Source organism: Rhea pennata, chromosome 6, assembly GCF_028389875.1.
Source record: "Rhea pennata isolate bPtePen1 chromosome 6, bPtePen1.pri, whole genome shotgun sequence".
Lineage (NCBI taxonomy): Eukaryota > Metazoa > Chordata > Aves > Rheiformes > Rheidae > Rhea > Rhea pennata.
The window spans coordinates 34,151,895-34,177,544 of record NC_084668.1 but is presented as its reverse complement, the minus strand read 5'-3'; the positions used below and the strand labels follow the sequence as shown (position 1 = coordinate 34,177,544).

At 39.1% G+C, this 25,650-nt stretch overlaps 2 protein-coding genes across 10 annotated transcripts in view; both read right to left on the bottom strand.

The window, feature by feature from the left end:
- The window catches only part of CASP10 (caspase 10), a 17,191-nt gene extending 9,758 nt beyond the window's left edge, over positions 1–7,433 (bottom strand). The window contains exon 1 of one of the 4 annotated variants that reach the window (XM_062579240.1): positions 7,370–7,433. The gene's annotated coding sequence lies outside the window, so the exon portion shown is untranslated. Of the gene's footprint in view, positions 1–252; positions 273–1,434; positions 1,495–4,238; positions 4,307–7,369 lie in introns of those variants that run through there. The other 3 variants (XM_062579241.1, XM_062579239.1, XM_062579242.1) reach the window with 3 other exon arrangements.
- The window catches only part of CFLAR (CASP8 and FADD like apoptosis regulator), a 26,767-nt gene extending 1,117 nt beyond the window's left edge, over positions 1–25,650 (bottom strand). Inside the window, exons 1-14 of one of the 6 annotated variants that reach the window (XM_062579254.1) lie at positions 25,044–25,650; positions 24,388–24,546; positions 22,033–22,184; positions 20,900–21,032; positions 19,049–19,485; positions 17,810–17,915; positions 16,780–16,915; positions 16,470–16,567; positions 15,549–15,600; positions 14,662–14,711; positions 13,339–13,417; positions 8,444–8,954; positions 7,370–7,521; positions 4,086–4,473 (exon numbers count right to left, since the gene is read on the bottom strand). In XM_062579254.1, coding sequence (XP_062435238.1) covers positions 7,383–7,521; positions 8,444–8,954; positions 13,339–13,417; positions 14,662–14,711; positions 15,549–15,600; positions 16,470–16,567; positions 16,780–16,915; positions 17,810–17,915; positions 19,049–19,344 — 1,467 coding nt within the window. In that variant the 5' untranslated portion in view covers positions 19,345–19,485; positions 20,900–21,032; positions 22,033–22,184; positions 24,388–24,546; positions 25,044–25,650 and the 3' untranslated portion in view covers positions 4,086–4,473; positions 7,370–7,382. Of the gene's footprint in view, positions 1–4,085; positions 4,474–4,504; positions 7,522–8,443; positions 8,955–13,338; positions 13,418–14,661; positions 14,712–15,548; positions 15,601–16,469; positions 16,568–16,779; positions 16,935–17,809; positions 17,916–19,048; positions 19,486–20,899; positions 21,033–22,032; positions 22,185–24,387; positions 24,547–25,043 lie in introns of those variants that run through there. The other 5 variants (XM_062579255.1, XM_062579256.1, XM_062579252.1 and 2 more) reach the window with 5 other exon arrangements.

Here is a 25,650-nt window from a genome sequence, read left to right as displayed (position 1 = left end):
GGAGATGCAAGAGATTGTTGCAGTTTTGTGTTCAGGACCACAGAAGAAATATAATCCCAAATCCTCACATCCAGTTAAGGATGCAAGCACTATTTCATATTTCAAACAACAGGTTTGATAGAAGCCAGGAATCCTGAATCCTGTACTGCCCCTTAGTCACAAGTCAAAGACTGTGCAAGAAAAAAAAAGGTCATATTACTTTCTCCTGTATTCAAGCTTACTCTCCCATAGTTTACTAATTCTGTTACTCACATTGCCTCTCTCCTCAAACGAAATCCTGTATGACAGTTTCTTCACATAAGAAACAAGCTGCTATAAAAAAGGTTCATATCTCAGTCATCTATCTACAAATTATGCCACTTTACATTAAATCAGGCTTAAATAAATTTAGCTAAGCTAATTTCAAACTCTATTTAGATACTTTTATCAGCTAAATTTAGCAGATTAATTTAGGTTGATTCTTGTCTACATAAATCAGTTCAAACTGATGTCTATTCAGAATTTAAAGACAATGTCTGAGTTTAAAAATCATAGGTTTAGAGGAATAGAGACAAGTTGTGTGCAGTAGGCGTAAGTAGTCATTTCACAAGCAAATTAAACTGGAACAAAATCCTGCACTAATTTCTTCATCTATCTTTAAAACAGTTTTATAATATGCATTTCAGCTATCTTTGGAAAGCTTTTCACTGAAAACTCTTCCTGCCTAAGTCCTGAATACTCTCAAGGCCACCCAGCCTGTGCTGTGTTTACTAGCTGTCCATGACCTCTCTTCCCTCTCCTCTGTACTGAGGGCAGACAGGGCTGTAGCTGCCTCCTAGCACTACTGTGAAAGTAGATACTGCAGACTTGCAGCCTGAGCCAGCACTCACCTTATTGTTACTGTGTTTCTAGAATGCTCTACCACCTTATGCATTTCAAGGCAGTCTTAAAAATGTTATGGTAAAAGACTCCTGGAGCAGAGGAGGAAAAACAGCAAACACTCCCTATTCTAGTGAAACTAGTTTGTTAAAAACAAACAAACAAACTAACATATTGGGGGCCAACCTCCTTGTTCCCCAGGCTTTTGGGGGCTCACCATTTACAGCTACAGCGACCATGACTAGTGTCTCTAATGTATGTGTTGCAACATACCCAATTCCTCCAGGACAGAAAAAGAAAAACAAACAAAAAAAACCCACACAAGAACTAAGGATTATCAATCTACTAGCTTTTCCTTTAACATTTTATTGATTGGGATACTGCCCGACCTCAAGATTTAAGAGCAAAGTCAAACCGCGGGGCCCTGAGGAGCGCCGGAGCAGGGGGGGCACTCAGCCCCAGCCCGCCGGTTTCCCAGCGGCAGCCGCACCATGCCGGAAGGGAGGGTCGGGCTTGGGCTCCCGGCTCGGGCGCGGAACCCCTCCTTCTTTCCCTCTCCATTTCACTCCCTCTTACCTCTGAAATACCTCCCGTTCCCGTCCCCTCTTTCCGGGCGCTCCTCCGCGCCGCGCCGCCCGGGCTATCTCAGGGCCAGCCCCGGCCCGCACCCAGCGGCCCGGTGCTGAGTCACGGCTCGGGCCTGGCCGCTCGGCGCCGTGCGGGGCCAGGCGGCATCGCCAGCAGCGGGGCGGAGAGGGGGGCTCGGCCGAAGCGGGAGGGGGCCGGGGACCGACCCCGGGAGGGCAGCGGTCGGCGCCCTCGGGGCTTGCCAGCCTCCCCCTCCTCCTAGCCCCCCGCGCCAAGGGACGCCGCCAAGTAGTCTGGAAAAAACAACCAGCGGCGCTTCCCAATAGAATAAAAGAAAGAAAAGCAAGATGAAACTGTTCTCTCTCAGCTTCAAGCTATTTTTAAAGCTAGCTACATGGCAAAAGGAGACCCAAACATTTGGGGAAGATTTTTTTCACCTGAAAAGATGCCCTGAAGCTAATGTCTGCAAGTAGAGTTTTTATGCAAGACCTCCTACTCGGCGCTGCTGCTGCAGTAAGGGGAGCAGGGGGCAAACAGCCCCTGCTCAGTGCAGGATTCTCGCTTTCAGCAGCCTCTGCGACACCAGTATCCCCCCCCACCCTCCAGTCAGGGCAGTGAGATGTGACCACTGTCCTTGCTCCAGCCAAAGAGCAGCTGTCCAACACACATGCAGCAGCAGCGATCTCTGCTGAAACTAAAATGCTCCCTGTCCTTTATTCAGTCAGCTCTTAAAGGGGAGGGGGGAAAGCCGTAGAAACTCAATAGTCAAATTTAACAAGTGGCTGCTGTCTACAGGATAAGTTGGCAAAGAAGGTCGAGGCTTACTCTGGGATCAGGAGGGAGACGATGAGCCTGACTGCATGTGCTTTTCTTTAAAAAGTAAAGTGAAACCCTAACATTTATAATTTAGCAGCAATAGCACTAAGCAGTTTTGCTAAACTATGATCCTATTTCAGTAATGGCACTGATTGAAATCATATTTCCTACGATGTTATGTTTCTGCAAATTAAACACAAAATACACTGTCAGACTAATACGTATTTAAAAATACAGCATGTACAGAAAGAGACAAATTCCAGAAAAACAATGTTCCTTGAAGATCGGCCATGTCCTACTGATCCTCTAACAAAAGAGATGAAGAATTTTTGATGCAGCCACACAGTGAAGCTGTCAAGTAATTCAGTATAGAAGATAAACTTAAAAGGAACATAATCACAAAGACAGCAGGCAGACTATAGAATGTCATCCACAGACAGTTTTTCAGAGCAAAAGCATACGGCACGTTAGAAATTTAAAGCTCTGCATATCAGAAAAGAATTCTGATAAAACGTCATCTAAAGCTGGTACTGACCCAGATATCTGTAACAGTCATTCTTACTTATGAAGATCTGAAAGAGCCTACGTATCAGACATATAGTACACTGCATCTGCAAGTGTGAGCACCATAACATCCTCTTGATTTTAACTTCTTTCCTGAATCACAAGCTGGCAACTATCATAATTCAGTGCACAAATATGTAACACAATAAAAAGTAAACTGGAATCACTGCTCAGTCATGGCAATAAAAGTAGATGAGGAAATTCATGCTACTTAAGGCTAGTGCAAAACAGCATAGAATCTCCTGCCTCAGAGGCTCATTTTCCGAGGCAGTGATAAAGCATCATCTATATTCTGCATGTCTTCCATATACATGGCACAAACAGAAGTGCGAGAATTGTCTATTACAGTTATTGGAAACTGAAAATCAAGTTCCGTGCTACACAGTCAGACATTCCACGCATTGACAATTCAGGGGTAGGAAAGAGCAGCATGCTTTATCTTGTTCAACAGCAGGTTCAGAAAACTATACATTTTGGCAGATCATGACCATGAAAATCCACCGCTATCTCTCACTTGCTATGTTCCAGTGCTAACTTCCTAGCACTGGAATTAATCTTAGGCTTAATTCTGGATCCATCGTGGAGTCTTTTTTCCCTTTTGGCTATCAAATGGGAGTTTGGTATCAATTCAACGACTGCACTAGTAAAACTGATCTGTAATGCATGTACAGCCTAATGCCATCCAGGCCATGCATCAGGTCAGTTTCCAGGCTCAAATTTCAGCTACAGAGTAAAGCAAAACCAGACCATCCCTACACACATAGCCAGGGCCACAGAAAGTTATGGGAAAAGTGACAGACAACTTGCATCACAGATTTTCTGCCTGTTAGCAAATACCAACTTCAATAACATTGTTTTTCGCAACAGTCTAGCAAATGCATCTACTCCATATTGAACTCTTGAAGGCAGCATCAAGGCAAGAAATACTGCCTAGTACTTGCATGATTACAGAATAAGTACTGCGATGGCTAAGAATCTACTAAGGACCAAGACATCAGTGTAGAAATTCAGTATCTGACATTCATGCGTGTTGCCTAATACATGGAACATCCCCACAAATCCTGGGACATCAGAGGACTGCAATCACTGCCGCATCTAAGTGGCCAGATGCAAAGAGATTCTTTTGCTTTTCTACTACCAGGATTATTTAAAATAGTCTCCTCAGATTTTTAGAGTGTTGGTTTTTTTCTTCATTTCTTACGGAATAGGACACAGACTTTACTTACACTGCCATAAACTGAGGTGAGGAATATGTACACTTCTTGAAACTCCCCTCTCCAATTTATATTGTCATAAAACTAGCAGAAACAGAATATATCCTATTGTTACTAGTTTAGCAAATAGTTGTACTTAGCATCGCTAAAAAAAAAAAAGTTGCTGGATGCTGTAAGGATATCCACTATTATTCTTACTTCCTTTCTCCCTTTTTTCCTGTTGTCTTCTTTCTCTTTCCAATTTTGGTGTTGTATTTCTCCTTCAGATCTTTCCCCTACTTTTTCTTCTCTTGGTTCTCCCTACCATTCCCCTTCTTGTTCCTGCTTGCACTTTCAGGATTTCTTTCCCTCATCTCTCTGCCTCCTCTTGGTTCCATTCTCCCTGATTTTGGCGTCTATGAGGCAGAAGAGTGCTCATCATATGACATAAAGGCTAATAAAGAAAATGCAAGAAAAAAATTAAGTTAATTTGTGAAGTGAAATCATATTTATTATCACACGTACAATAACTAGGAAACACACTTTATTTCTACAGCCACAGAACAGTGTGCATTTGTTTTGTAACATCTGCTTCATTTACCAGATACTACAGGAACTAACTTCCAAATCAGTTATTCTGTAATATTTCTATTACCCCACAGAATATGAGCAAGGTTTAGTTTTAAAATCACATTTGCTGTATTTTATTCCAAGCTAGGCAGTTTATGAAATACCAGAGGTTAGAAATGAACACCATTTTTATTACCTATGACACACAATACAGACCCTTCTGGTGCTGCAAAGCAGCACGTTCTCTAGTTAACTCTGTGAAATACTTACAAACTCAGTTTTAAGACATAAAGTATTTTTAAAGCCAGAAACAATATGGTACTAGTTTGTAAGAACCACCAATTTAAAAGGCCATTTCTTACAAAGTAGGCAAGAGGAACAGTTAAGAACCAAATTCCCGCACACCACCACCATGATACATTGTTTCTAGACCTATAAAACACTAAATCCTATTTCACTATATTAACTTTAACGCTTATAGAGACTAAGCTTTTAAAGAATGTCTGGATTTTGCAAAAGCTGATTATCTATCATTTTTTCTTCTTATGCCTGTATCTACACAGAACAAAACATTTTGGGCTACATTTCCCAATTCTAAACTATATATAAAAAATAAAGTTTATATATACTATTAATAAAAAGATACACCAGCTTATAAAGTGGAAAGAGACCAAAAAAATACAGTATGCATGTGTTTTATAATATAGGTGAAGTATTTTTCTAACTTGTGCAAAAATTGTGATCAGAATTTTAAATTTCACTTCCTATATTTAACATGCAAATAAAACTGAATATACAATAAAAAGGTGTAACAAGAGTGAAGATTTAAGTGTAATAATATAAAAGGCTTAATATATGTATTATACAAAATGATATATTAATATAAATAAATATGTATTTTCAATCTTAAAATCGTATATGGATACTTAAGGAAAGAAAAGAAGGTAAAACTCGTTTAGTGGGTTTCTTCTCTTGATATACTCTAACAGTCCTCAATCAGCAATTCAGGAACCTCCTAAGCCAGGAAGAGACTGGACTCGTATCACATAAGCACTCAGGAGTCCTTCCTTGTTATCAGATATAGATATCTGCTCTTTGCCAAATAAATGTGATTTTTAATTTCAGTTATGAAAGTTACTTGGAAATTTGTTTTTTCTTAATGAAACTCAAGAAGTCTGGTTTCCAAAAAAGGTTTAAAATATTATCAAGCCAACACCTAACTACAAGAGTACTGAGAAAAGAAGTCACTGCTACCAGAATAAATCTATTTGCTGTGCCATCATAATTAGTAGCAATATACTACAGGTAGCTGCCTGTGAGACCTGGCCGACAATGAAAAGCATTGTTGGCAAAATTATGCAGGTAAGCACATCTGATTTTTGCTCAAATCCAATGCAGCTACACTAGGAGAAGTCTTTTTGCTTCCCCCCACCCCCAAGAAACTAGCCTATAGTATACAAGCAAAAATACTTCTCTTTTTGCTCGCATAAAATATGTATGAGCCACAGGGATGTATGGCATAACTACATCAGGAACCAAGCAAGGCAAGCCAAAGTCTTGAATTTTCTTCCTGGACAGGAGACTATATTAAGAATACTGAAAGATCGCAAGTGGCTTATTTTAGGAAGGAGGAGAATGCCATAAATTCAGCAAGAATACATCTCAATACACCTCATCCAGATTGTAGTGTTATACAGCATCCAGATCAACTGAACTCTTGATGCTAGGCATCTGCCTCATTGGAGAAAAGACTGCTACATTTCAGGCAAATTTCTGTCATGTCTTTTTCAAAAGAACAGAGGCAACTTAAAAAAATATATATATATAAAAGATATACCCTCTTTCATAAGCAAAAGGAGCAAGGGAATGCAATCTGGTCTAAAGAGCCAGTGGCTGCTACAAGACATTCAGGTTCAGATGTGATAAACAGCTTATTTTTATAGCTATGTCTGATGTGGCAAGTATGAATCAAGCTTCAGCTTTCACAGATTATCTGCCAAACCCCTCATTCTTAAACTGTACAACTTCATTACTCTAAGGCCCTGCCATGTGGAGACTCATTTTTTTGTATATTTATACCCACAGACTGCAAAGTTCGACAGTCTGCCATGTCTTGGGCTGATTTAAAAACATGCAACCCTTAGATGCTGCAGAGGGTACTGAGGTCACAGAGGGTTCTGGATGAATTACAAGCTCTAATGCACCAAGCAGATGGAATCCAAATTATTTACAATATTGTTTTTCTCTTCTTTCTGCTTTGTTACAGGGTGCAGAGGCATGCCAAGCCAGAACTACTTTATTATAGGGAAAGCGGAGCTGTTGGGAAGGCTTTCTCTGCTGCCAGTTCTCCATTATTAGGTGCTGGGGAAAGTACTGAGTGTGCATCAGTGACTCGTCGCACTGATTTTTCCTTGCCTTAAAGATCAAAAGAGCCTAGATCAGAGCACTGCTAGTAGGTATACTTAAAAAAAAAGTAACAAAAACTCAGAACCTTGAAAAATCCAATAGCTATAGTTTAGAGCTCTTTCCATGCTGTTTACCTGTTGCACTTGGTTGCAAGATCTGTTGCACTTTTATACAATAGCTGCCATTCTTATCCAAGTTTTCTGAAACTTCTGTATTAAAAACCTAAATCTAGTCCCTTCAACCCTGAAAAATGCTTCTAAATCCCCAGGTTTAGAAACAGCTGGCACTTGAGGTATGCAGGCAACAACAGTGCTTGAAGTGTGTAGGAATGTGTATGGACCTTAGTATTTCTTTTAGCCATTTCAGACACGTACTTTCCACCAGCAGTTATGTAGGAGAAAGAAAAAGTTTTTTCCTCAATGTGTGCTGGAGCAGAAGTGAGTATTGCTGGCTTGGGTGAATGGTCTTGTTCCACTCATAGACTTCTCTGTTCAGTTCTGTATGGAGGTCTAATATACAGAGTTTCCTGCAGCAAGAGAAATAAACACTTTAGAGAATGAAGCAGAACACAACTTAAGAACCCACAAGATGAAAGACACCTTCAAACTCAGTATGAAGAAAGTTTCAAGTTTCAGTCTTTAGTACAGAGATTACATCTTTAAAACCCAAGGGTGAATATGCATTTTGGAGAGTATATGTTATATTCCAAATCATTATGATACTTGTTATGCTCTCCATTCACAGTCATCTGTGGTTTTAGGATTTGTGAAAAGGTACCAACTGCTGACCTGCAGCTACCTTGGAAAACCATTGTACACTTGGTCTACCTGCTAGCTGCCTGGTAGAACAAGTATACAATGAAAAGCTTTGCTGGTAAAGTTATATATGCAAGTATGTCTGATTTTTACTCACATTTCTTTTGTTATCTTTGGACAGACTAACCACTTTCGATAGTTTCAACTCAAGATTATAAATTGGCAATCTTGTGGATCCTGAAAGGAGGGTGAATTATATCTCAAGAAAAGAAAAGAAAAAATCCTTCCCTCTCAACTGTCTTTTTCCTTCAGACTCAGGCACTGGCTTTTTGTATTTGCAAACAGAGCCCTTCTTAATGGCTTTAAAAGCAAACCTCAATTTGACGATTGCCTGATGTGCACCTTTTATTTTGGAGAAGAAAGTTTCAGTGCTTGCTTTAGGCTCCTTCTCCTCATGTTCTGCAAGCCCCAGTCTCATAACACACTTTCATTTCACCATCCAGAATCAGAAGCTTCACTCCTAGAGCACCTTCCTGTGCCATCATTCCAGGATGAAGTACATTTGCCTTTTATCTTACAACGCAGCATGAAGACACCTCTCCAGACCAAAAGGGATGAAAGTTTACACAGCTCTTCCTCTAGGACAGTAGGCTGCCCTAGAAAAAAGGTTCTTGAATTTCCTCTTTTATTTACCTTTTATGGGGATTGCGGAGTAGCTCAGCCAGACAATGCAGATAATATGAGGATGAGTTTGGAGACCTTTCTAGTGTAGACACATCAACCTTGCATTGACTCCAAAAGATATCTGCTACTTGGGGAATAGTGATTTTCCATGGGATTTTTGCGTTAGAAATGATCTTCTCATCATTCCCATCTACTTCCAGACTACTACATTCTTGCTCGCTTTCTGGCACAATGTAGCTCTGAATGAAGAAGAGCTTTGGTTTTCCTAGGAGCTCAGGACATGAGTCTGCAGTAAAGTATTTTTTTATTCGTTCCAAAGGAAATCCAGAAAAGGTCTGGTCTGTACAGAACACGCTCTGAGGGCTACCACGGCTGATCAATACGCAGATGAAACTATCACAGTTTCTGTGCTTCTGCAACCTTGCAATTTCACGCAATGTTTGATTCATGGCGTCCATATTTAAATATCTGTAACAATGGACATCATAGCCTAAGTCTCTGAAGGTCTCTTCCAACACATCTGGAAAAAAGCAAGACATAATTAAATCAAGGCACAGCAAGACTCAATCTCAACTATCCTGAAGGACTACAGTATTTACAATAGCTGACTAATGGAAACAAGATGTTCATTTAATCATAACAACTGAAAAATCAGGAGTCTTGATGTTAATCACATAGTACACACACTGCTACATGCATGTTATCTTTAATAACAGTTATGTACTTCATGACAACAAAGACACTAATATGTGGCACATAATGAGTTTCTAATTCCACCAATTTTTGCACACTTTTGTTTACAGCCAGTATCCCAAGAAACTGTTCTTAGGACTTAAAATATCAGGTAGGAGAAGACATTAGAAAATGTTTCAGAGAACAGGTTTGTAATGGTGAGGAATGAGCTGGGTAGTACAGGAGTCTGTTTGATTTGTCAAAATTACTCTGAACGCTTATTAATGCAGATATTCAGAAACTGATAGGAAAAAAACTTTCATCAGTCAAAAAGGAACCTGCAGCACTCATTCATACTTGCTCTTATATAAAGTGGACATTAAGTGAAAGAATAGATGGAGAATGGACACTCGAGTCCAGACTGTGACAAGCCTGGTGACAGAATTATATTTTTAGCAATGAAAAGCTGAACATTGTTGATGAGCCATTTCAAATGTGTTAGAAATTAAAACTGTAGATCAAGATTTAACACAGTTGTATTTGTGTTAGCCTATACTGCAGAAAAGCGTGTTATGCTCTGAGCAACTACTCTGAATGTTTACTAATATGAGAGTGAAACCAGATTCGTGGTGGTCAGAACCACAGGTATTTAAGTGTTCTGTGAACAACCAGCTACCACTGTGACTTACAGCCTTATAGCTGCAGCATCACATCTTTCTTATAAACTTACATATATATATATATATATATATATACACACATATGCTGCCTATAGAGTTTCTAATATAAGGACAGGAGAAAATGCATGTCATTATAGACACAGGAAGCAAGACTCTAGAAGCTTAACAATCCCTAATTAGCAGGGAAAAAGGACAGAGCTATTTCAGAGATAATTGGCAGCTAAATAAGCGCTCTACTACTACGGTGTTCTCCTCAAGAAACACCAACAGTGAAAATGGAGAACAGAACTCAAACTTCCGCAGCAAAAACAAGATAGACAGCAATTTTACAAATTGTACCACTAAAGTGAGGTGATAAATGAAGATTATAGGATTTTCTTCTTGATTTGTTAGTTTGATTAGATCTTGTAAAGTAATTCAAAAGTTTTTCCGGACATTTTTTGGTTTGTAATTATACAGGAAAATCTCCTCTATTTATGACAATAAAATATGTCTTCAAAATTCATGTGGAAGATGGGATCTGGTATCAAGATATTTTTACCTAGTGTAAAAGAGTGACCTAGTATTAGTACCATTCAACAGTTACATACTTGGCTGAAGCACTTCATCCATCAGAGGGCAGTCGTGCATATGTAAAAGTGAGAGTTACAGAAACAAGACTGCTTTTTGTTACTTACATCACTGGTGCATGTATTATGTACATGAAGTTACAAAATTACAAACCTCTGTGTCGACTTACAACCATCACACATTATATGACAAAGAAATAAATGCAAACAAACTCTTACAGCTGACATCTTTGTTTAGCAATGAATCAGAAGTTATACACTGTAAATTTTGGATACAGCAATTTATGTTAAGATGCAACAAAATAAAGCTCAACATACAGCAACCTGAGATAAGAAAATACCCATTTCTTCAACAGCAATCATCCCCCTACAAATCATTGCAGGCTTATAAGCATTTTCTCATCTTTACCTGAAAATTCCCCTTCTCTCCCTCCGATTGTTTAGACGGATTTCCAACACAGGATAAAAACTGGCTTCCAAGTGGAAATCAGAGTCAAGAGCAGCCAATAACTCATCTTGCAAAACAGCAAGCACAGTTTCAGTTTGAACTTTATCAATATCTGATGAATTTGCATTGTTTGTACTGGGCATGATTTTCAAACGTGGCAATCCTTGATCCTACATCATCTAACATTGGTTCAGCTTCCTCAGATTAAGTCTTGAGACAGCTATAGACTTAGTGCAGATTACTGATTACTTCTCCACACATTGCAGATATGACTCCTAACGTATTCTGCCTGTCCTCTTCTTTATCTTTGGTATTTTCAGAACTCAGAAGTTGTGTGGCACAACTCTAAAATAGACAATGGCTTTTTAAAAATCTTTTTAAATAATGTGATATGCTGCTTCAGTCTCACTAGAACAGTAATATATTTCAGTGAGTCTGGCTTTCTATCAGAAGGTTAAAATGCTGACAACGCACTGGTGACATTAATATCTGAGATACGTGCATGCTGTACTCAGTTCTTCATGCAATGCAGACATACATAGGGACTGAGACACACTAAGACTTGCCTTGGGTTCAAGCAAGCACACCAGCTGCAGGGCCATAATCTACATGTATATCTGACATGCCAGAGGCTGAATATTCAACCCATTTTTGTCCTTTCCAGTCAACAGAATCTTCCACAATCACATTTATTCTTCCTGTTCTCGTGCAAATGCTGAAGCACCCATATGAGCACGTAAAGAACACACACACATATTTTTTAATATTGTGTGTTCATCTTTGTGTTTAGAAGCAATTACTATTACAAAACAGTGAGTACAGTGTATTGCTTGTGCAGAGGATCCTGTGCATTTTAAGGAAGAACACATCTAAATCTGTGCAGTTCTGACTGAACTGACATGACAATTTCTTCCCTCTTACTTCTTGTTTACTCAAGTACACGTGCTTTGCTTGCTTTTTATATTTACTGTTTCATTCAAACACTCAGGCTTGGCTCAGCTGAACACTCCTGTTCAATAAAGTTGGTCAGCACATGCTCACATCTAATCCATTAAAGACCAGGCCATTTTCAAGCCTTGTGTACTCTTCAACTCTCCACACCGAAATTTCTCTAGCAAAGCTTTTTGCATTTGCTTTCTTTGCAGCAGTAGACCTGTGCAAGTATTTTGGTACTGAACCAGATCCTATAATGCTGCCTTCCAGATAAAGACTATATAATACGTTTCTTGTGTCAAAAAGCCATTTATGCTCTAACCTTACATGAAAGAGAAGAACTGGGAGGTAAACCAGGAGGCAACAGTTCAGAGATTTTTTGATCTCAAGATGAAAATGAAAAAAAAAAAGGCATAGTTTTACTGACAGTAGGAGTCATATATTAGCTTGAATAATTTAATTTCTACACCCTTTTTGTTTTTTCAATGTATTTTTTATTTTACTTTTGCCAGAGGTAGTTCATGAATCTGACAGAACAGAGAGAAAAGGGGATCCCAGAGAATGCTGCCAGAGAACTGCATGTAGCTGACTTCAATCCTTCCCTCTCTCCTTCTCTATTTATAGCAGGACTGTGAATTTGTCTGGTTGCTGGTACCCTACTAGAAAGCTAAAGTATCTTGTTTCATATATTTCTCTTAAATACTATTGTGAAACAAATGGCAAAGGTTTCCTTGTTGTGTCTGTGCTCTGCATCTACTGTTCTCCAACTATGATATTAAGAACTGTAAGTTGGTCTGTCTGGGACATTAGTTACAAGAAACAGAAAAGATATGCCCCAAACCCTCTTCCCACACATCTTCTAGCCTATTACAGAACTGACTGCAAACACTCATTCTCTCCATTTTTATTTTTAGCCTCATGTGCTCCACTGACTAAAGACGTTTCCGCTTACGCAAAAAACTAATGCTTTGGATTCTACAAAGGCAAGCAAAAAAATTTCAAACGTTAACCACAGCACTAACTACGTTGAATTATACATGCAATTTTTAACTAAATCAAGAAGAAAGAAACTAAACCTTTTCCTTCCCCGACAGTTTCAATTAAACCATGCAACATACAACAGAGGCCTAGCTGCTGTATGATCATGATCAGGTATTGTCAGCTATGCAAAACCTTTGGTAACTAGTATGATTATACTTTAAATCAACAACTGCGTTTTTTTGGAAAGGTGTGAAACATCTTGTTTACCATACCTTCCAAAAACCTGCTGTATGACTGTAGTTAAACTACTTTGTTGATCTCTCTGAACACCAGTTTTTCCCCCTTCCCTGAACATCAGTCCATCCCCTTATAAATTCTTTTGTTCAGAAACTCCGAACCTAAAAAACAAACACTTCTTGCAGTAGTTAGCACAGCTGGTTTTAATTCCAGGTTGGGCCTTTCAACTCTCTACTTTAGAAGACTTACTATAAATAATAGACTAGCGGACTAAGACAACATGACACCAATCTGACTGGTGGATTTACATCATATTCTTTATATAAAGTTATTTTAATTATCTGTAATTAACAACACAAGGAACTTCAATTTCTAGAGACTTACCTGAGTCATTGCCAATACAGTCTATGATCAGGCATATTCCTAAAGGTTGACTTTGCATTCTGTATTGATCATCAGAAATCTGAGGAAAGTGAAAGGGCAAACAAAGTTAGTGTCATTCCTTCAGCTCACAGACTTGCTTCTTTTCTCAAATTTAATCACTCCAAACCTACTTATTCTCTTATTCTGCTGTTTTCCCATAGAGAAGCTAGAAAAAACAAAAACAAACAAACAAAAAAAAAAACCCAAAAAAACCCCAACTAAGTAAGTATTGGGATATAATGCGTATTATTTGTGCAAGAAAAAAAAAGTTAAAAAAACATGGATACAGTCACGATTTTTCCCCTAATTCTATTACAGACTTAAGTAAGTCTGGCATCCTCTTATCATGCAGTCTCACTACTTTGATTAAAGTGCTAAGACTGAATCAGGAAACAGAGAAACATGTTTGACACTGAATCTTAACTCCAGGGCCCGAACATAAAATGGGGTCACGAAATAGAGGGGAGGGAAAAAAAAAAAAAAAAGACGGAGCGAGAGAGACGGAGCGAGAGAGACGGAGCGAGAGAGACGGATTGGCGGGCTTTTTAAAGACGTGGCCCATGAAAAATATTATCCTTCTATTGTACCTTGAAATTAATTTCCTTAAGTGTAATGTTAGGAGGTATAAGCTTTCATACTGTTAACACAATAAAAACCTGTGTGTTTTCAGGTCTTCAGCTGGTACCATTCATCAGAACAGTTTTTCCTTGTCTACCTGGACAATGTAAAACCTCCTCATTCCTAGAAAGTCTGCAATGACTGGGTCTATTACAATCCGTTGTCTCTTTAAAAAAGATAATCAATTTGCTCCGAGTTTGGTTAACTCCCAGCTCTTGGCCCATAGCAGGGCTAGAAAAAGCTACAATAAGTCCATGCTTACTGTTAATGCCAAAAGCATGTCTTTTCCCTGTTTGAGGGCCAGGGGAAAAACAGTAATTTCTTCCCTCACTTCCTCACCCTCCAAGAAGCCTTACTATTTCTAACATAGATGCAAGAGATCTGACTTTCATCAGGTTTTGACCTAGCCTCTACTCATGAATATACATGTTCTGCAAGCACATCATATATACATGCTTTTTGCACACTGCTGATTGCATGTTAGGAGCTAATATTTCATATTAAAAGTCTCTTCTCTAAGAGCAATTCATAGGACCTGCTTATGGCACAGGAAGATAGAGATGTACAGATTTGGTTTGCATGCAATTACAGAAAACCTCAAACTAAAAGAAAATTAATGTAAATATATAGGGAGATTTATAAATATACATAAGCACAACTACATACCTTTTGTGACATTGGTCCTGATTCCTGAATTGATATACGGACTGGTTCTGCTGTGGTTAAAACATATATAAGTAATCTCAACATGCAGGCATCAGTGACACTTCTTTGAGACCAAATAATTTAGAAAGAAATCCATTCAGTTTGGCCAAGTTCTCTCATCTAGATCTTCTGATTTCTATACATGCTACCGAAGTTCAGCAAATAATAAAACTTTACTTTCACATTAAATGTTATCTAGAATACAGTCTACCTTACTTGTGACAACAAAAACAAACTCTCCCCTATGCTGAGAAAATTCAGCCAACTACTTTTTTAAAAAATCACCGTATTTGACAGGTATAGTGGATTTCCAGAAAGAACACAACAGTCATGTTAGGAAGCTGGTATTAACTAGACAACATGTTGGCTGGCCTGGTGAAAATTAAACTGACAGAAAAGCCTCCACAAAAACTTCCTAGTCCAAACAATCTTACGGCACACAAAATGGACACAGCTACACACTGGGTTGGGAGAAAGGGGGAAAGAGAGAGAAAAAAACCACAGCTGTGCTATGCTGGCCACTAGGACTGGCATAGTTATCCTCCATAACTAGTTATCCTCACTAGTTATCCTCCATAACTTTTCCTACGAATAATCTGATTATTCATGTAAGTAGTTGTGAAAATGGAAGCCTCTACCTATTTCAAGAAATTTTTAAGATATGACAGCACCAGCAAAACAAATACAACAGAAATATCAAGACAGGGCTCAATTTTCAGATGCACCAAAAATTCAGAATCTCCAGCTGATATCCATAAACACAACCATTAAATAACAGTCCTTTCAATACAATGGAATACACCATTTGGCTTTTTATGATAATCAAAACTCTGACAGATTATTCTTACCCTGAATAAGGCTTTGTCTGTTTTGCATATTCTCCTGGTTCACATTTTGGATCTAAAATAAAGAAAAAAAAAACTTTCAGAAACTAGTATTATGTATTGTAAAATACCAAAAATTAATACTTTTATTCCTCAATAAAAAGATTACATATTTTGTTTCATATATACCAGCAAGGACAAATTTTCACTGAATTCAAAAGGAAGTTATAACAATATTATGATACTGCAGAAAGCCAATACAAACTTTTTCCTAACACTAGTTTGGAAAATAAAGCTGTTGTGACTGTGTTAGTAGAGACAAATTGAGCAATATGTTTTGTATGTAAGCTCTGCACGTGTATATATATACTGTAAACATGACAAAAAATTTCTCTGCAAGGCTGAAGACTTTAAGAAAGGTCGTATTTCAAAACATCAAACTTAACCCAAACATAGGAATTTTTGCATTTGATTCAGAATAGTTTAGAAGATGACTTTTGACATATTCAGAGATCATTGCTAAAATGAGATTAAAACAAAACCAGAAAATCTTTCCTAAAAAAGTAAATCATAACTTTCAACTTCCAAAATGGAAATGCTGCTTTCCCTAGATTTTGCAAAGTTCACAAGTACAAAGAAGAAAAATACATTTTCCAAAGAACAGTCAGGCAAAACTTTAGTTGCCAGAGAAGTTGAAAAAAAAAAATACTCCCAACTAACAGGAAAAAATTCATAGAAAGTCTTTAAATGAAAGCTTTCTCAGTGTCAGCAGATTTAAATCAGGCCCTAAACTCAGCAAATAACAAGAACTTGAGAAATAAACCAAGTAATATTCTAGTTGCTAGCAATCTCTTGTTCCTTAGGTCCTGAGGAGATGAATCCTCTTTCAATGCTGGGCAATATTTATAGATAAATAAAGGATCTGTTGATTTACTGTATACTTACCCCTGAATTGTAAGGGGGATCAATCAGACTGAGATTAGGGAGAGATGCCTGAAGTGCATTTACATACACTGGCTGGGAATGAACGGAGGACATTAAAGCTGAAAATTTAACAGAAACACACTGAAAAATACACGGTAATTTATTAACCATTTTAAAGCCTAATTCCCTGAAGCATGAAAATACTGACATGTAACTCAATTTTATCTTCAATAAGAGCATATCTGATCCTTATCAAAAGGAGTATTCCATTAAAGAAAAAAAAAGACAAAAAAACAACCAGATAAATAAATAAAACAAGAAAGCATTTTACCTTCTTGTTTGTACTTTTGAATCTTCTTAATCAGGTCCATCCTGTGAATGTTTCGAAAACAGTCTTCTATCAAGTCCAGTTGATCAGGAGCCACCAAATTTAGTTTCTCCAGGTCAATCACAAGAGCTAGAAAACTCTAGAACAGGAGAAAAAACCTACAAACTGTACTATCACTAATTTGCTCTCTATTAGTAACTCTAGGAAAGGCAAGTCCACCAGTTAAACAAAGAAACCTAGGAAATAATGTGGGGAGAAGTGGTAAGCGTTGTATATTTAGGAATTAGACACATTAGCAGCTGAAATACTAAGAAAGGATTATCTGAAAAACTTATCATTCTTAGTATTGTATCACAGGAGTAATTAGAAACAAGAGACCAATGATCTTAAAGGATCAGTTTTTGAGGAAGCATTTTCTTGCTGCTACAAAGCCAACCACTTGGAATGTCATCTCAAATGCCTAGATTAATAGCTTAAAAGGGGGGAATTTACAGGGGCTCTCTCCTTTTCTCTCTCTTCTGTGCTTAGTGGACAAGTTTTCTGAACCCTCTCTATTGAATCCCTTCTTTTTTTCAGGGCACTCAGAATCAGATATTCAGAATGCAAATAGGCTGAGAATGACTTAGTTAAAACTGCTCATTTGTAAATGAAATGGAGCGGAAACAAAAAGTGATCTTATAATTCAAGATATACTTGAGATCCTACATATGTGAACTTGCAAATCAGGAATATTTAAAGAAATGCTTTATTTTATGCCTTCCACTTGTGAGATTCATGGGATTCATGGTAATACCATTCACTACAGCAACTCTTCACTGTTCCCACCTTACTGTTTTTTTAGCTTCTTTTTTTTTTTTTTTTTTTCCATGCAGTAAAAGTAGGAGCCACTACTCCTTTCACACTTCCTGAATTTTGTATACTTCTGCTGTGCTATCCCTTGCAGTACTGTCTCTTCTCCTTACTGTCTAGCCACATCCCTTTTAATTTTAATCTCTCATTGCTCTGAAGTATAAGACTAGGAGAAAGTAGTTACCTTATCTTTTGCCATTTTAATACGAGGTGCGTAATCTCTGAGTAGGAAAACAAGAGAACCAACTTCTTCTTTTTCCAGATTCTCATTAATCTCTACCATTAGTACCCTGGAATGAAGTTGAGACATTTCTAAAGCATTAGCTTTCAGCAAGATCCTACTCCTGCCCAACTACCCAACTTCTCCCATGTTCTAGTCCCAATGCACCATTCCTAATTAAACAACAAGAACAAAACTGTACTATTCCACAACCCATTTACAGAATAAAATACCTACTCTTACTCATCTGCATTTGTGTCTTTCTATAGTAATTGTTTTTAAGCAAGAGGGTTCAGTGGGCAGAAAAAATTGCTGGAGATCAAGATACATAATTTATGTTCCTTTAGCCTTGAGATATAAATGTGGCCATGATATCTTGACTGTTCTCTGGCACACTAGGACATCATGAAGTCAATTTCCACACAACTACTTGGCCTGTATGATGCAGCATCATAAACACTTCAAAATACACAGGAAGGACTAAATTATGAAAAGTATCCCAAAACACAAGAAGGGCTAATAGCTCATTGCCTTTGTAATAGCCACTGCTGGTGAAACAGAGGTCTCTGATATTTCAGTGCAGCTACAGTGAAAGAATACAGGATAACAGAACACACCTTCAAAAACATTTTTTGTTTTTTTTTAAATCTGACACAGGATTTTTTTCTTTCGGTAAGAAGCCAACACAGGAAAAATCTTCCTTATGAGTACATTTATTTCCTTCTAAAGTCTCCCAAAGAAAATCACTGGAGCCTCTTAAAAATAGAGAGGCTCCTAAGACTCTCAAAACTGAAGAGTAGAATGTCGTTAGAGACAAGCCACCTGAGAAGAGCTGCATCACATTACAAGTCCAAAGCAAATTGGAACCAACCCCCCCCCCCAAAAAAAAAAAAAAAAAAAAAACAAACCACCCCACTAACCAATGACATTCCACTAAACTGAAAAAAACATCACTGTTGCTATCAATTAACAATCATCTCAAAGATAAATGCTTGTAACGCCATAACTTGTAAGAGGTTACTAGGCCTTATTTTAGGGACTAAACTTTAGATACTCTTTTCATTTTAACTCATATATATGATGCCCTTGTCTGCTCGTCTTTTACCTTCATCAAGACCTGCCCATTTCTACCCCTGCCCATTTCTACCCCCCCCCCAAAGAAAAAGCATTTTGAATAAAACAGAGTAGAAAAACATGTATTACCTGTAATCAGGAACGAGTCTGGGATACGTGGCAAGGTTAGCTTCCACTGTTGCCTTCTCAGTCTTCAAGATCCTTCTCAGCAAGTCAAACCTCTTAACTCTGTACAACAGCTCAGACAAGCCAAAAAGAGACAGTTTTTCCCTCTCATTCAAAGCTGCCAGCAGCTCTCTAAGGTCTGCAGTAGCTAAGTCAGGAGCAAGGTCTCGGCATAGAAAAATCATCATCTCTTCTTCTTCTTTATCCAATTCTTGTTCAATGTGGTGAATAAGGGCAGCTGGCACTTGGCACTTGGTCATCACTTTGTTGCTGTCCCTTTAAAATTTACAATCTTCTTTTTTTTTTTTTAAACAGGAAGCCAACATGACACAAAGCCCATTTCCACCACGGTGCTTCTCTGGTGTTCAATCCTAACTGTATGTGTTTCTACAGAAGTAGTTCTGAGGGAGAGAATTAAAAGGTTCTGAATCAGTCATCTGCTGCACAAGATCCCAATTGAAACTTCTTTCTGGGATATTCCACTCACAACTAAAATGTCGACTTAATCTATAAAGACCTACTGTTCTCAAGGGGTTCTCCCAGCTGTTCATTACAGAAGAACAAGCAGTTGGTAGGTCATAAGAAGAACTTGATTTTTTTTTTTTGATTATTAAGTAAAACTACCTTAGCACAAGTTTGTAAATTCCATAGGAAGTGAAACAAAACAAAACAAAAAAAAAACAGCCTGCTGATAAGCGTGCACATTTTAAGCGTTCCTGGAAATAAGAGTTAAATTCTACAGCATCTTAAATCTAAACTTCTGATCTCTTCTCACCAACCCTCCCACTTGCCCACCCCCCCCTTTTCTGCCCTAGAAGTCTCAAAGCATTTTTCAGGAAGTGTTTTGAGCACTAAGATGTACTGTAATTCCATGTTATAGACAAAAGTCTACCCTTCTCTGATCCTTATTATATACATGGAAAAAGATGAAATAAGCAACCTGAAAAATAAATCTTAGCCCTCACAAGGAGCTCACTACTGAATGGTTTTGTATATTCCATTCTCTAAAGCAAAAAGCCAAAATGACTTTAAAGCCTAATACACTGAAAGCTTTTAATATCATAGTATTTTCCAACAGTTTCAGCCCTTTGTTATGCATTCTTGAAGTCGTGACCAACAACGCCACATACTGCATCCATGCATTCAGTAAATGAGATGAACTCAGCTTCAAGTTATTTTCTTCATCTGGGTGCTGTCTATAAGGTAACCTTTTCAAATAATTCAACACCAACATGACTCATTTCTCCAGAAAAGGAGCAAGAGTTAGGTTCCATTAAACTCACAGGCTAGCTTCTAGTGTCCGCTAAAAGATCGTGTCAAAATCAAGATCCTAAAGCAAAGTCTCTTTTACTTACATCCACCACTGCCTAGAGTGACCCATATTTTCTACAGAGCCCATGACCACAGTGAATTTTTCCTCCACTTTAGGCATACACTGTTATTGAGTATCACAATTGCAGGAATGTCATCAATATTTAGAAGAAACCATGATTTACCTCACAGATAATATGCCTGTATCACTAGTGATTTAACACAAGCAGCTGCTATGACCTCAAGGTCCCATCTTCAGAAACACAACTGAAGGGGGGGGTAAGGAAGGGTAGCACAGACAAGTTTTAAAGTATCACAGAATCCACCACATCAGAAGACCAATGTATAACCCTGCTTAAATATACACCCACACATCCATTATGAGGTGTAAATGAGATTCAATATATCTCAAGTCTTCAAACAGCACTTTGGCCATTTTGGCTCATTTTCAGAAGCAGAGAGCATTCAACTGCAGCTGACAGTAATAAAACTGCAGATACCCACCTTAGCCAATCAGTGCCTCCTATTTACATTCTATACATGCCATTCTATAACATGTAGTGAAGATGAACAAATGTAATACTCCTGCTACAGCACAAACTACAGTCCTTTCTGATAAATTTCTGTTCTTCAGAGCCTAAAAGGGACAGACCAGAACAGTGATTTCCTTCATCACATCACACCATTCAGGAATGCGGAAGAACTGTTTGCTGGAAGAGGTACAATAACATTTATCCCTACAGGCACACAAATGTCCACAATGCAAGCAGAAAACAAATAAAACAAACAAAAGAAACCCCACCAACAGAAATGCTGGCATGAAACATCAGAAGTTGCCCCTTTGTCACTATAACATTCTTTCAAATACTCAGGACCTTAGTATTTTTAACACAGCAAGCTGAAAAGGAATTAAAGTGTTTTCAACAAAGATAATCTGGTTGGACAAAATATTTGTACTTTTGGACATGTTCTTTTTTACGTCCAGATTGGCAATACCAATACATGTGTAGGTGGAACAAAAGGGCAGGGCAGGAAAATTTTCAGGCTGCTGCTAAGCAGGGCCTCCCCCTTCCCCCATCCCCTATGTCAGAATTTGTTCTGTGCAGTTTTCTGCTTAAGTATTTTTATTGTAAACTTCTGATTTTCAAGATAGCATAAAACATTTATGAGAATTTCAGGTAAGTTTAAGACTTTTTATCACATCATACAGTCAAAAAGAGGGGAAGAGACAAAGCACTCCCATATGAAAGCAACTTCTAGAGGTATATGCAGCCGAGTCTTTCGGAAGAGCTTGAGAATGCATATGTATGACTCACTTTAACAGAACTGAGGAATTTAATAACTCCATTCTGCTATTTTAAGAAATCCCAGATAAATTTTAATTATTTTACTTGATCTTTTCATTTAATTTATTGTTTTAGCTAGTTTTAAAAAGTATATGTGCATGGAGGGGAAGATTTTCTACAGAGTTAAGATTTCAGACATACAAAGTTACTATTTATGCATCACCTCAAAAATAATTTACTTCTAAAAGATGCATATGAACTATTTATTTTCATTACCTCCCTTCATATAATATAGATCACACTGCACTATAGAAAAATGCTGAGTGATACTTCCAATGTAGAATCTCTTACCTGTATGCAATTCTACCCACAAGAACGTTGAAAGACAGACATCTGATCATGGCTGTATTACTGATTTACACATCCATATCCAGCACATGGGTTTTCATCCAGTATTTTCCAATGATGGCCCATATACAGAGTCGATGACCTCAACTCATTTTCTGTTGGACAAATATCAACATCACCAATTACAGGTGGCGTTACTTGCTAATTTTAGTGGAGGAGACTAAGGAAAAATGAGCTAGGACCACACATTCTTTTGCTTGAGTTCAAACAGTCCACTGAACTGGGAATGAAACACCAAATACCAGGAAAAACAACTGTGAATATGTAGTCAATGGTCAATAGTGCACACTCTTGCAGAGTTTGGAGAATGAGTAAAAGCAACATGAAATAAGTGTTCCAGTACTGAAACTGTGCTTATGATTTTTCATCCAAAAATCATGCTGCCATATTTTGATAGCAGGAATGTCACATCACTTGGGCAAGCCTGATGCATTTCATCTGCATGTGTGTGAGCTAGACCCATTTTACCATGAAAAGTGAAGGGCATCATATTTCACCCTTCCAGCTGATATAACAGCTTTTGCAAACATCATTGGTACCGTTATCATAGCTGCAACAAAAACAAATAAAGAAAAAAAAGAGAAAGGCCATGACAGAATGTGTAACCTAATAATCTAGCCTTCAAGTTTTAAATTACCTGGGCTCTGCAGCAAGAACAGCTTTTGAATGCACATTCTTTACAAAAGGGCATGAGAGGAAAACAGCATACCCTTCCAAGAGAAGGAACAAAAGTTCAGTCACCAGAGAAAGTTGCCCCTGCAGTTTGTGTGTTAATGTGTGCATATAATTTGCCAATATTGCTGCAAGAAAATACTTGAAGACTTTCCTCTTTTGTTCAGTTCAGTGTTGTAGGCATTGAGTAAAATTTCAGCACAAAGTTTACAGAGCAGGAAGATGGTTAAAACCAACAGAGCTTCATGTCTTAAAAAAAAAAGAGAAAGAGAAACAAAAAAAATTCCTGTACCTGTCTGAAGAAGCACTATGCTTATTTTCAGTACATTCTCCATTTAAATGAAATTCAAAATCATTGCAAAGACACAAACACAACCACCGACACCAGTGTACCAAGGCTGCCTCAGCAGTACTAGGGCAGAGCGAGTGAAGGAGACAGGCCTACATAGAGAACAAAGAATCACTCTTTTCTTCTTGTAATCAAAGAACCAGAAAAGCCCCAGGCATGGGAGTGAGGATGACTGGAAAGGAAGCGGTTTGCTGTAAGTCTGGCTACTTCAGTTCACAATCACCCCAGATTTTCACACGGTTCACAAGGGCTCTTGTGGAAAAGTAGTCATAAGGTCTCTGAAAAAATGACTGAGTCTAGTGACTCATCAGTTACCTAGCGACCCCAAAAGAACACTGAGAGAAAATGTCTCAAGGGAGTTACTACCAAAGCACCCATAAATGCAAGTTTCTGCTTTCATTTAACTTTCAGGCTTTGCTTAACGATGTAGAAGATTTTAAGGCTGAACGGACAGTCTCTTGACAAATTTCTCACCTACTGCAATGAGCAAGCACCCTTGTCAAGGGCACATTTGTCTAAGCCTGCATTGACTTTTGACCCCGGATACTGCACTGTACATAAGAATTTATTATGATAAACACCTGAGAAAATTAGCAAGTGTATTTACTTCACAATCACAATAGTAATTTCCATTTCACACTAGGGAACAGCTAGCATATTAATTGGCTTCTATGAAATTAATAAAAATTAATTACACTATTTTCTGTACTTACAATATTTACTGTTTCAAATTGCCCAGAGTCCACGCAAAATGCATCCAAAATCAGGGGCTAGAGTTTTTAAGGAGTGAGAAATAGCAATATACCAAAACTTCACACACAAAGACCTGCAAGGCTCTATTAACTCCCTTCTGTGCATGTACAAGGCTCAAGCAATTTTGTTTTTTTGCTATTAAACACCTCGCATGAAACCCTGGACTTACGATTGCAAAACAAATGCTACACAACCTACCATTATAAGCTCAGTTAAAAGCGCAAAAAGCAGTGTCCTGTATTAATTGTGATAATTGTGACAAAGTTATCTATCAGGCCTCACATTAAGAGGCAGGAGTCTTTCAAGAGAAGTAGGGAAACGTTTTGCACTTTAAAATTTATCTACAATTACAAGCTGTCAATCGAGACAGCATTTGTTTCTTGAAAGCTTTGTAACTGTAGTAAGCATCTCTATGGCAGCAAAAACAGGATCAGCAGTTTCATCCATTCTTGTATGGAAAGCTCTCTGTTTCACAGGGTAAGCTCGAGCAGAAGGCCCTATGCCAGGGGAAGAGAGTAGGTTACCTTGGTACAAGCAGGTACTTGCTACATTTGACACCCCCTTCACTCTGCTTTAAGAGGTAGAGGAGTTCAGACCACACAGTGCTCATTTTGAGCACATATCATTTACATTCTTCAAAGCGTTGAATATTTCGGGGGAGGTTCCAGAAGTTTCAAACTTCCCTGTAAAGAAAGTACGAGGCACTTAGGGAAAGCCCACAGTAACTTCCAGCTTGCTCATCATTGTATTGGGCCTAAATGGTTTGCACTTCGCGTAAAGTAGTAATGAGCACGCTAATTTCCATTTTAAAAAGCGTTAGATTAACACTCCGGTCGTAATCAAAAATCGAAATAAACTGGCTCTACCCTAGGGAGTTTACACAGATTTCCATCCAATTTTAACTACGTCATCTTAAATCACACTGGAGAAAATGAAGCGAGAAGAAACTCTGCTCTGCAGGACGAAAAGGGCAGCGCCGAGTTTCGTTTCTCCTCACAAGCAAAGGCAAGCTCAGCCCCACTGGCGCTGGGCGCCCCGGCCCGGCGCGGCCGCCCAGCCCTCCTCAGGAGCGAGCCGCGGCGGGAGGAGGGCGCCACCCCGGAGCAGGGCGTGTGAGGGCGCCTGTCCTCAGGGCGCAGGGGGGTGGATGTGTGGGAGAAGAAAGAGAAGCATAACGCACCAACGCGCAGCCGGGAGGTCTCGTCTACCACGGCGGGGCCAGGTCCGGAGCTGGAAGTGGTGCCGCAGAGAGGAGGAGAGGGCGGTACCGGCCTCGCAGCGGGCTCCCCAGGACCAGGCGTGGTTTCGAGCAGGGGCGCAGGGGGAGGCACAAGCCCCTGGGCGCTCAGCATTGCCGCTCTTTCTTTTTAGTGCGAGTTTCAGGATGAGACATGCGGAGGGCTTTCCGCGCTGACTCTTAACGCTGCTGGGACCAAAGCCGCCCCTGCGCATAGGCGGTAACAGGCGCCGTTCAAGGCGGAGAACTCCCTTGGTGAGAGATGAGGGGGCTAGGTACAGCCACCTCCCCCTCGTTACACAGCTGCGAAGCCACAGTCGCCAATCCTTATCGCGACTCCGGCCAGTAGGTATTTCGGGGCAGGGGCTATCAACCGCCTAATTTTCGGTGGCGCAGTCATGAACTTTTTTTAACCTGCTTCAGGAGAAGAAGCGCCCAGCTCCCCTTCCACCGTGCAGCGCGACCCGCCTGCCGCCCGCAAAATGGCGGCCGGGGCGGCGGCGGTGGAAGCGAGGCGCCCACCCACGCGCGGCCGCGCCGCCGCCTGCGG